At 37.3% G+C, this 12884-nt stretch overlaps 1 protein-coding gene across 8 annotated transcripts in view; it reads left to right on the top strand.

Moving 5' to 3' along the window:
- The window catches only part of ARHGAP6 (Rho GTPase activating protein 6), a 316604-nt gene that overhangs the window by 298392 nt on the left and 5328 nt on the right, over positions 1-12884 (top strand). For all 8 annotated transcript variants that reach the window (XM_040056179.2, XM_040056180.2, XM_040056184.2 and 5 more), the window contains exons 9-10: positions 2152-2331; positions 6903-7000. In XM_040056179.2, the coding sequence (XP_039912113.1) occupies positions 2152-2331; positions 6903-7000 (278 nt within the window). The remainder of the gene's footprint in view (positions 1-2151; positions 2332-6902; positions 7001-12884) is intronic.

Genomic DNA, 12884 nt, shown 5'->3' with positions numbered 1-12884 from the left:
GTCTTCCAGATGAAAAATCCTGCTGATTTTGTCAAATTTGGGTGCCTTTTGCAGTTGTCCGATTTTAACAATTATCACTTAGAGACTAATTTTTGCCAAATTTCTACCTCAAATCCTAACTTCCAGTTATTCCATCTTTGCAAGTCCCAACTTCCAGTGATGTATGTGACTTCAAGACCTGTTTCACTTTTAAATCCACTATAAATGCTATTATTTGTCTTCTCAGCAAGGAGGTGATAAAAAAGCTATAGAACTGTGAAGGAAAGCATTTAGGAAGAGCAGCCTGTAACAGTTTTACTGTGCTTAAAAACGTATAAGCCAGCTGAGGTCATGGTCCCCTTGATCCTGCAAAGAGTTCTCTGTTGGTTCAGGAATGTACCCAAGAGGATCTTATTGCAGGCCTAGGGGATGCTGCTTAACAGAGTTGATTTGGCTCAACCGTTGTACATCAGCTTTGCCACAGGTATTTTGGCAAGGCAAATTTATGTAAGCTATCTTGACAGTATTGTAAGCATCAGGAATATTATGTGCAACTGGATACCTTTTATAGATAATACAGTATTCTGCTCACATTTATTTAAGCTGTTTATGAAGAACTAAGTGAATAAAGGCATACAGGGCAAGAGAAAGTATTTTATCAGACTGTTTGCTATCACTAGAAGGGAAACAGCAAAGCTTTGGCACACAGGCCCTCTTCTTGATTTCTTTCAACAGCCATTCTGTCACAAAGATGAAGATGAATGACTGGCTTTATTAAAATTACTCATTCAGTTAATTTCCGTGGAAGTGTTTACAGCATTTTTTAAGGATGCCCTGAGGCTGCCCTTAAGAAAAGGCTCACTCACTGTTTGTGCAAACAACACATGCAGACCTGGGCACAGCCAGAGGCTGCCTTGGCACACGTGAGGCACCGTGTGCCTGTGCATCCGTGGTGGCTCAAAACTCAGAGTTTAAAAAGCAGGTCACCTGAGAAGCAGCTGGATGCTTGGTGGTGTGCAAATAAGGATGTGCTGTTCTCACAGTTGTGCTGGGATGAGTCTCTAAACAAAGAGCCAATGTGTTTGCTGTCTCTGCCCATGCACCTGCTTAGATGTCTTTCCAACATTACACACTGCTCCTACCAATAAAAAGACAAGCTTTTTACTTAATTTCTGTGCTGTCTAGTTGAGTTACTTAAAACAGAAACCAGGTGTAATCAGTGGAGTATTAAGTTTGACTAGAGAATTTGGTGAATGATAAGCTACAAAAAAAATTTAAAAAATACTGCTTTGAAATTGTCTGTCGTGAGTTGTAAACAACTCACTTCTTGAAATTCAATTTTTACTACCTCTTTTTGATATCTCTTTACATCCTTTTTAAAAAAAATATTAGTTCAAATGACCTAAATATTAGTTCAAATGACCTCTACTTTTTGATTTGCTGAAAGAATAGAAGGGGAAAATAGTACGCTAATCACAAATACAACAATGAAATTTTTGATGTAATAATTTATATGACGTATTTTTCAGATAATTCCTGTCTAGTCTAGTATGTATTCCTAGCCTTTTACTTTCTTAAAATTCAGGTTACTGTTGCTTCCTTGAGCAGAGTTTTATAAAAGTAGGAGAAAAGGTAAAAACCCCAACAGACTAAAAAAAGCCACCTAAAAAGTGAACATTTGGCATGTTCTAGAAATACAGGAAAATTCTTATAAAAACAATGAGCCTGCTCCTTTATTATCTCAACAGTTTAAACATGGAAAAGTGTCACTGTATATGTTTCAAACCATGAATGCTACTTGAGAAACCCAGAAGCTTTCAGTATTTGGTGATGGTGAAGATGGAGGTGTGTCTGAGTTCAGAAGTATGCCACTGTTGAGCTCCCAGGGAATTAAGGGCAGAAAACACTTCCTCCTTCTACTCCTTTAATCCACTTGAAAATATATCTAGAAAATCTACAGTGCTTGTTGCAGAAAAGTTCAAAACAAAGTTGTTTCTAAAAGTTGTTCATTTTTTATTGACAAGAAGCAGATTTGGGTTTTGATGAATGAAACACCTACTGAATCGGGGAGGAGAGAGTGTGTGTGTGTTTGTGGGTGTGTAAGGGTGTGAGTATGTACAGATGTGTCTATCTGTATGTGAGACTCCAGCTCATTTTTGTTCTTTTTTCTAGATTACTGGGAACAAAATGACATCACTTAACCTGGCCACCATCTTTGGCCCTAACTTGTTGCACAAGCAGAAATCTACAGACAAAGAATTCTCAGTTCAGAGCTCAGCTCGAGCTGAAGAGAGTACTGCTATCATAGCTGTTGTGCAAAAGATGATTGAAAACTATGAAACCCTTTTCATGGTGGGTGGATATTTTTTCATATTACTCGTGTACATTTGTAAGATAAATAAGAAAATACCTTATTGATATTAAAGTAGATGGGGATGAAATAAACTGTTGAAGCTTCATTAAATTAGGATCAATTATTATTGTTAAAGAAAGACTGGTCTTCTAGCAAGGAGAATGATTTGCAGTAAGTAAAAGTATTAGAAATGTGTACTTGTATCTTGCTTAGAATTTCTGTTTAGGTAAAGGTTTCTGTGTAGGTGAAAGGATGTTGTTTAGAAGAGTCTGTGAAAATGATGGAGTTGGCCATTCCATTGTATACAGAGCAATGCATGGACAAGACTGAAAATGATCTTTCACATCTCTGTTTTGGAAGTCAGGAGGACAATTTTTCTGCAGGGATTAAGAGATCTTTGATTGATTCAAGGAATTGGCTTCCCTACCCAAGACTTTTTTATTGGATAGATGGAGAGGAAGGACAAAGCATTCTTTGTTGGTTTTTTTAGCTGAGTAAAAGGAATAAAACATAATTCAGTGTAGTTTCTGAGTTTCCTTCGGTTCTCTTGCTGAAGCAAGCAAGTTCTTCATAAGAAGGCTGATGGCCTTGAACTTGGACATGTCATGGACATGAAGCTTAGTTAGATCACATTTCTCAGCAGTAACCTGAGCAGTCCATTCTGTGGCTTTATCTTATGCTCTTTTTGTGTACAAAATTGTAGGTCAGCTCAGCATGACTTGTGTCTGAGGGAGCCCTGCTCTGGGGCTACAAAGGCCACTCAGATCTAGTGGTGGTCTTCAATATTCTGTCTTCTTTTTAGTAAAAATACACATTGTAACAAAACCAGTAATCTTGAAAAAAGTGGGAAAAACTTTGGTTTGTGTGTCCTGAGACTAAGCAGTACTGTATGTTACACTGAGGAAATAAGTTCCCAGAACAGAAAGAACTCTGCAGAAACCTTCAGTGCTTCAGCAAAGCTGAGCGCTGGAGACCTTGTTGGAAGAAGATGAACCACCCTGAACTGTGGCTGATGGCCACATAGTACTGGAAATGGAAGATGTCTATCAGTTTTCAACAGGGAGTAGAGCATGAGAAAGCAATCATGAGCCCTGCCTCACATATCTTAGCCTCAGATGAACTTCTTTGTGGTTTTCCTGCCTTGTTTTTAAACTCTTGTACCAGTGAGACACTTGCAATCGTTTTACATTTTGTTTTCTTTTTTGTCTTCTTTTTTTAAACTCTTGTACCAGTGAGACACTTGCAGTCGTTTTCTTTTTTGTCTTCTTTTTTTTGTTTTCTTTTTTTTTCTTTTTTGTTTTCTTTTGTTTTCTTTAGTTTTCTTTTGTTTTCTTTTGTTTTTTTTTCCCTTCTCCGCCCCCACCCCCCCCCCCCCCCTTTTTTTTTTTTTTTAATGCTTTTCACAGCTGGGGAAAATGCTAGGTGCTATTTTTCCTTCCACATCAGGAAAAGAAAGTGACAGAACTGCACTCTTGGGTGAAGGTCTGCTGGCCCAGAGTGTGGATGGCACTACCAAGTTTAAGATAATATTTGAATAATATATTTGATATATTACTTGATTTGAATAATATATTTGATAATATTTGAATACTCATAATACTTGAAATGTTCTTATTGTTGTTTCTCTTTAAGAACTTCTTACAGCACAGACACATCTCCATACAGAATACTTAAGGTACACATTCTGACTTTCAGTGTGGAAAGGATGGGGCTAAGGTTAGACTAACCTGCATCTGGGCTTTTTGAATTCTGATGGATTCATTCCTTCATCTTCAGTGCTTCAGCTTTCATCTGGAGGTTAAATGAAGTGTGGGAAAAAGAATTTCTTTTGTTTTCCAGAGCTGCTTTTACTATTCATACTTGACATTTAAGCTACATAAAAAAAAAATAAAAAAATCTGGATTTAAGCATTCAGCTACAGCTATAATATGGTGTATTCATGCTCAGATGCTTTTGTGTTTGGCTTTTTTTCTTTATGTATGGGGAGGTTATAAACTGTGATTGGTTTCGGTATTGAAACTGGAACAACATTTGTGAACCAAACCCTAGGAAACCTGGATGTGTTGGGGTACCTAGACCACAATATCAGAATGATTCTGACATATTGGTGGGTCAAAGAGATTCTGTTTGTTGAAACAACTCTGGATATTGAGCACCATTTTTACTAAGTAACTGTTGTTAACATCAGTAACATGCAAAAGTGGATTTCTTATAGAAGATGGAACCTGACCATGCTTCATTGATATCAGTGATGATAATCACTTTCATGTCCAGATCTTGCCCATTTTTGTGAGTCTTGGGGATTGTATTAGAATGTTCCATGGGGATGTATAAAGGACTGTTCCTTGCCAGTCTCTGAACTATATCCAGCAGCTGAATGAAAGGAGGTACAACTCAACCACCCTTCATTTCTGACTTGGCTTTGACTTGGTATGAATGGAGAACAGCAGCTTGTTCATGTATTTCATCTCCTAGTGTCCAAATCCAGCCCTGCTGCAAAGAAGTGCTACAGAATGTATGAAATTTCATATTTTTACAGTTAGAGGCTACTGTGGCCTTCCCATTGTGGAGGCAGCCATACACTGCCATTCTGTGCCACACCAGTGGCAAGGGACAGCACAAAGGAGACACTTCAAGGGTCCCTCCACCCTTCTGTGTCTCAACAGCTGTGACCCTCATGTAGCACCCAACCCCAGAGTCTCACAATATCCGATACTCTTCTGGAGTCCTGACAGCCCTAGAGCCCTCAGATACATCCCTGTATATCCAGACCTGTTATTTCCACAGTGCCTTGGCTTCCTTTCTGTCACAAATTTCAAGTTCTCATCCATCTACTTAGGTGCAATTACCAGTGAAAAAATTAATTCAGTAATAGTTATGGTGACACGTTCCTGGGGTACTGATATTGTAGTTCTCTATAAGAGTAAGCTTACAATTACATGCATATCATTTCTACACTTGCCAAGTTACTGAACTAAACTGAAGAAAATTGCTGCACAGGAGGAAGCCCCAAACCCAGTAGGTAGCTAACAAGGAGACCATCAGGACAAGTCTACTTGCAGATTCATTCTCATAAAAGTCCTGTGAATCAGTAGAACTGTTTAGTTTGGGTTTCATAGAAGCTTTCTGTTGGAACTGAACTGGTGGAACTTTATCAAACTTCTTTTGATGGAATGAAAGACTGATTAATATTTTTTCTTTCTTCTTTTTAATATGGCAAGATGTATTTTTATTTTTCTGACAAAGTTCTCTCAGTAGTTTCTTACAAGTTACTTGATTTATTGCTGAGTGGTAAGTTACAGACAAAAATGTATGGATTCTGTTTTACCATGGAACTTTATCTGGAGTTTCTTCTAGTGTATATAAAGGCTGCCTAAATGGAGAAGTTACAGTACACCAGGTTTCCAAAAATTATATTCCTATTAAAAAAAAAAAAAAAAGTTTAAAGACTAGTGTATCAGTGACCATCAGTAAGATATTTTTCCAGTTCAGAGACTGAATGCAATTAAAAAAAAAAAAATTAGTGTGTGGTTACACAAGTTTTTCATAGTTATTTTGGATCACTTTGAATTAAGTTATTCAAATCTTCATTTATTGTCTAATTATTTCCTTATTTTAACTTTTATGTAACTAGACTCCCTAAATACCTCCCAAAACGAGATTTTCCTCTGGGGAGTGTGTTAGTAATTCTATTCCTATTTCCCAGGAAATATCAGAGGGAACAAATGGTCCATGAAGTGTGACTTGGAGGTCAAGAGATTCAGGCTGTGACAGATTGCATCCAGAAACAAATATTGCCCATTCGATGACCCCTTGCTGAGATTGTCTTGCATTGAGTTCCATCTGTCATGAGTGAACCTGGGCTGTTCAAGTTTCTTGGATGGTTTCTTCTGTTTCAGTGTTTTGAAGCTGTAACGTGGACAAAGCAGACAAACTCACTTGAGGATTGCTAAGACTCATGTACAGCACAGTTGGAAGCACAGAGTTTACTTGTGCAGGTTTTGGGGTGCCATTTCTGTTGCCTGCCCAGGAGATGTCGGAGATGTTGCTGTATCCTGCAGCATCTAAAGCTATCAAGGGGTTTGAAGGTTCATACCCATACAAAGTGCAAAGAGAAAGTTAGCAAATCAGAAGGCCAAACTCCAAAGAAGGTGACACAAATCAGAATTTGTGCCTGAGCCTGTGGGTCAGAGTGGCTGGAGAGGCAGAGATAGAGATTTGTAAATGTCCTCAGATCTTTGAAGGGGAGTATAAAGTGAGGACCTTAAACTGGGGCTTTTGAGTCTGTGATACATAAGTAATCCCACTGTTATTTCCAGATTTAATATCCAAATGGACACCAACCAGTTATTAAACAGTAATCAGCATTGAACATTGTACAAAGTGATCTTCAGTCCTACTTCATCTGTTGTTACATGAAATTTCTCTTCTAAATGAAAGCTCCTGAATATTTTATGTATTCTCTGTAAATGTAGTTGTACTTGCTCGTTTAGATTAAGCAAAGCACCAAAATTAATGTATTTGAAAGGATATCAACCACCAACTAAGTATTTTTTTTATGTCTTCTTAGGTATCTCCTGATTTACAGAATGAAGTGCTTATTAGCTTATTAGAGACTGACCCAGATGTTGTAGACTATTTGCTGAGGAGGAAAGCTTCCCAGTCATCGTGAGTAATCTGTTTTTTCATCATCCCTTTTTCTGCTGGGAATTTCTATCTCCCACTGGAAGTGTCCAAAAGGTTCTAGTTTTCCACAGCTCTTCTGCACTGTCTACAGTGGAGTAGAAATATCCTCCCTATTACATAGACTCTGCCAAAGAAATTATGACTCTTGTACAGCATTTTCTAAAGACAAAACTTGTTTCCCTGATTTAGAGGAAAGATTGTGTTCTGCTGCAGAGAACAGAATGACATGTACATAAAAATATTCAGTGCACTATTATCTGACAGGATGTATTTTAGTCATCTGCTGGTTCATATCTTGGGTTTGTTGTAGTCTTCAGTAAGAGGAAGCATGTATTCCACTATCCTTGAAGCACACCCTAGAGTGCCTTAACACCATCACTGCGAGCCGCTTGACCACTCTGTCATTCTTTTCCTATCCTATACACGTAGGACATTGTGAACAAGCCAACTGCCACAACAGCAGCCCTGTGGAGACTTTGGATATTATTTAATTGTATGCTTTGTGAAAGATCTGAAGAGAAAAAAAAATCACACTGGTCACTATAACAGTTACGATACATAACATGTTCTGACCTTGTGTATGGTGTATATATGCCTGCACCTTTGTGCCTTAATGCTGTGAGTCTGTGCATTCAGCTTAACAGGGTTCCTGGCTTTCTCGTGGGACCACACAGTCATTGTCTTTATTCTAGTGAATCCCAATGTGGCAGACCTAAAAAATCACAAAATTTGACAGACTTGCTTTAAGTAATTTTTAAGAGGGTTTCTAGACTCTAGACTCTCTGGGACAGGCATATTGGACTTAGTCTTCCTGTGTTTGTGGAAAGTGCCTAGTGCATTCAGAATATAATTAAGACTTAATTTGTACAGTCAGTTGACTATGATTTTTTTTCTCTCCCTCTTAACATTGTATAGTTGGAGGTAATGTAATCGTGTGCTTAGCTTCAAAGGAAAAAGTATACAAGAAATAGTGTAACTAACTCCTTCAGGAAAAAGCTTTCTTTAACTATAAAGTCTGGAAACAAAACTATGTGCAGAATGTATTGAATTGTAAAGGATTTTGTTAGTTTGCTAACTTAACCACATGAAATTATCACAGATCATCTGATTTGGGGTAATTTCTGTGAAATAATTTCAGCTAGTTTATCTGACTGACAAGTAACCATGCGCATATTTAGATTACAGTTAGTGCAGGATAGTTAGAGGTACATGACCTGTCTTTTAGACTTGTTTCACATTTGCCAGAAGCCAAGACTATGATTAGGACTGACACTACAAATCATATGACATAAGGTACTGTGTAGAGGCTTCTTCCTTTCACCACTTAAGTTTGGAATGATTGTACTATTTTAACTCAAGCTGATAAAAACTTTGTGCTGGATTTCACCATCTATATGATAAAAGGACATCAAATTGTATCTCACATGTGACTACACGTTACCAATTGTGCATAAGTTAGTCACAAATCATTGTGGATGCAATGGGTAATTGTTAGATCCTGTTTCCTTGATTGACTTTTCTTCGAACTTCCTTACATTTAGCCAGCATGCACACCTACAGGAGCAAATGCATCTTTTCTGGAAAGCTGGTCACAACTGACAAAAGGCTTTTGTAAGGAAATGTTCTGAAGCCAAACAGGAGCATATAGCTACAGCAGTAGTAATTTATTGTGTTGTCAGTGACGGCCAGATGAACTATCACTGAGATAGGAAAAAAATTACTGTCATTTTTTTTCTACTCTGCTGTCATGTAAGTGATTTACTTTTAAGGTTAATGAGATATGTTTTCACTGTAGTTGCGACTTCTTGGTTAAGATGTTCCAGGCAATTAGAGAGAATGTTGCTTAGTGTTATTGCTAGGAGTGTGATGCTCTTAAGACATTAATGTATTTCACAAATAATCTCAGTTTTGAGGCTACAAATATGTTGCTTATTTTTCCTATAAGAAATGTGAGACAGCAGACAACAAGGAGATGTTTGTCTTGATTTCATAAAAATGAGCCTCCAAAATGCATCCTTATTGCTCTTGGAAATTGCCTAGTCACATACTCAAAACACAAATGTGGATCTGTGGAACAAAAATCTTTATATATTCTTGAGTCAGTCTTCATCAGAAGAGCTAGTTGACTGCATAGAGTATAGAATCAACTTCAAGACTTTAATGTCACCTTAATTGCTTTGAAGGTCCTGTTGTGCAATTGCCCTCACATTTCTGCTCTTGCTGTCATTATAAATGCTTTCTTGGCTCTGATCTAACAGAGAAAACACAATCTCTTTTCCTCCCTAGAGGAGGACAAATCATATATTCCTCATCTTTCAGTTCCCTTAAGAGCTGAGCGTTGTGAACAGTGTGTCAGGGAGTTTCTGGAAGTTGTTCATGGTAAAGCGCTAATTACAAATGGCAACAATTGTGAACTGTGCTTTTGTGGGTGACTTCCCAATTTTTTTGTATGTTGGCTTGATGACAATGGAATTTGGGTTTACAGCTGTAAGATGAAGCATCTTTAAACTAACAAAAAATAAACTCTATTTCTTATGGTTATTTATTGCTTATCATGTTTAGTAGTCATTTCAGAGTAAATGAGTTTCAAAGTTACAGCATTTTTGGATGTTTTTGGATTATGATAATGAGTTTTAATCCAACCTGATCTGTGACACAAGGTTGAAGCCATACAACAGGTTATAAAGGATGTGTCAATGCAGTTTTTAAAGCTGCAGAGGCTCCTTGAAACATTGAGTCTTCTACCCTGTTACAGTAGCAATCACATCATAATCCCACAGTAATCTGCCTTGTTGGTAGCGCCTGTGTTACTCAGATAAGTGTGGGAATCAGTACTGTGTGCTGCCAAGCTATCACACTCCATATGATTTGCCTCCTGAAGGCGTAATTATTTTCCCACTCAGAAGCTTTAAGTTATAACAGAAAAAGGTTTCTGCCAGAAACAGAAAGATATTTCCTGTTTTGATAACCTTGATGCTAGTAGAAAAGTAGGAATATCCTCAGTAGAAGCAATTATTGTGATTAACACATTTCCAGTTCATCCATGCAAATGGCCTCTGGTGGACAGCATCAATTCATAGAAAGATGCCTATTGGTTTGGAATCTGAAATTGCATTTTTAAATTCATGTGGCATAGGTTCCTTCTGCTGCTTTCAAATCTTTCCACTGGTACCTAGTCACTTTTAAAATCTTTTCCTTAATATAGTTCATAACCCCCGGAAAATACTTGACTCGCCTTCCCATTCCTCACATTTGATTGTGTGTAATTATCTATTGTTCTTCGTGGGGATCATAATCTGCCCTTCCTCATATACTGCACATAGAGGAGTAGGTATCTTGCACAGTATTTATGTTTGTCTTCTGATTTAGTTCCTCCCCAGTGAGTGGGTAGAAGATCTCACTATCCAAGGGAAGAAGAATTTTGAGTTGTGGTAAACATCCGTTTGCTAATAGCTCAAACATAAAGCAAACAGATGCAAAACTTGTGTTTTAAGGGATATGTGAGAATTTGTTCTGTATTTGCAAAGAAGCAAACCAAAGTCTTCTAACAAGTTGTTTTATTTTGTTTGTGAAGTAAAGCTGCAAATGTACGAGTTCAATTTCCTGCTTTTAAGTATTTAATCCATTTTGCTGATTTCTTGTACTAAGATTGACAGAGTCCACAGCAGTTCCTTTGATTTTTAAAGCTATTTTGCCTAAACAACTTTGAAAGTGATTTTATACATGTGTATAAAAAATAGTATGGACTTACCAGCCAAAACTGTAAATCAGTTTAAAAACTTGAATGTTTGAATATTTTGAAAGATTTGAAAGCTTCCACTCAGGTAAATTTTTAGCAGGAGCTCTCTCTTGAGAAGAGGTAGACTATAACAGATCTTTCAAGGTAAGACATGAAATCAGTGTTTCACAAAGCTTGAGTTTATGTTCCCACATTCTTCCATTTCCACTTCCCTTATTCCTTGTGTTACCTTGCCATGGCTAAGTGCTGGTTTACCTCTGTCTTTGCCTTGTGCAGCACAGTTAGGTTTTGATGCTGCAAAGATTTACGTGCAATAAACCTTACTGTTTAGATTAATTCCATCTAGAAGGCTGGAAAGAAGGTCATTTGGTCATAGGAAACTGGTCATAGGAAACCTACAGGTACCAACATTTCTCCCCTTTCCTAAGAGGTCCTTCTAGTTCTTCTGAAAATCCCCCGACATTGCTTAAATCTCATATCACTGCACAAGGGTTTTTAGGACTTAGGAGGACAGGAAGAAAGGAGCAAGTCACAAAAGAAGGAAAAAAAAGGTTTGTGATAGAATTATACATACTTAAAAAATGATAGTTCTTCAGTGTGTGTTTGTTTATAGATTAATTTACTTTGGACTCATGTTCAGATAAGAAGTTTAGATGAGAAGTTATGTGATTGAGGCTTCTTTTTTTTTTTTTTTTTTTAATGTCTCCCTAGCATTACCTTGCTGCTCTGGGGCACTTGTGACAGAGCAGCTTTGCCAAATGGCAGATCTGGTTTTTTGAGTTTGCCTCAGTTTAACTCCAGTGATGGTTTTGTCACTGAGAGTTACTGAGGAGTAACATTATTTAATTAATTCCTAACACTTTATGGTTGCTTTCATACTGAAAAATAATAGGAATATTGAAGAACATAATAATCATGCTGTTGGTTGTATATATTTTATTTTTTGGGATATGCAATATGTAAATCAGCCAGGGAAAAAAACAGTAGTTTGAAAGTGGTGTTAACTTTTGTCATTATTTCTGTATTAATATTTACTGTGCTGTGGCTAGCTGTGTGTTTTCTTCATTTTCTTTATTCAGTCTTATTTTATTTGTCTGGAAAGAGGGTTACTGTTCCATAGCAAGAAATGAGTTTTGGCTGCTCACCACATTCAAACTGTCTTTGGATTTGACTATGAAAAGGGCTGTCCATTTTCAGACATTTACAAGAATGAGCCTCTGTTGTATCACATTTAATTAGAACAGATATTAACAAAAGGTTGCTGAAAGAAGTGTTTGACTCAAGAGAAGCAAACGATATGGATCTAGGAAACAAAGGTGCAGAGAAATGAAAAATGAGTAGTAGAAATATGTTAGCAAGGAACAACAAGAAAGAAAAGCTATATTTATTTACAGCGTAGTTCTACATGTTCTTTGTGATATTCAGTGACTCACAGCCTGCCTCCCACCTGCACAGCAAAGAGTGACGATTCACGAAACCTCCATCAGTGTTCCCAGCACATTTCAAAACTAGTTGTCTCTCTGACCTTTGGCTGTACTTAGGTGAGAGTTGTGTTTGCCTTTTCATGGCAAAATTAAAGGCGGTTCACATTGTTGGTGGCGTGAAGGTGAAAAGGTAGAAGTTGTAGAAGGTTTCAGCAGAAGTTATTTGATTCCCCAGTTAAAAGTACAGCAAATACATCTGTTTATCCCCTGTAGAATATTTACTTATGTCTCTAGAAGAGGACTATTCTCACTGAGTGAGAGGCAAGCTGAGTGCTTGATTTCTCTATGTAAAACTTCAGAATACAAGAACTTATTTTAGGATACTGCTTAGCATCAAACTAATCTTCCCTATCATGCCTTCAGCTTTATTGTTGCCACAAGCTACATTGTCAAGGTAACATAAGGAATTGGATTCACGGCTTAGTTTCCTCTGATTTACTGTACAGTTGTTTGGAGTTTTTGTTGTTTTCTTTCTTGACAGCAACATCTTTTGATTTTGAGTGGCCTCTGCTGGCCACTTCATGGCAAAAGTTTTACTCATGGAAAAATCCACCTCAGTAACTGTTTCTGAAGTGTTTTCATTTCAGCAGCTGTGACCATTCTCATGTACTTGATTTTATCTGTATGATCTATTATGTAAAAT

Source organism: Hirundo rustica, chromosome 2 (assembly GCF_015227805.2).
Source record: "Hirundo rustica isolate bHirRus1 chromosome 2, bHirRus1.pri.v3, whole genome shotgun sequence".
NCBI lineage: Eukaryota > Metazoa > Chordata > Aves > Passeriformes > Hirundinidae > Hirundo > Hirundo rustica.
This window is presented reverse-complemented; position numbering and strand designations above follow the sequence as displayed.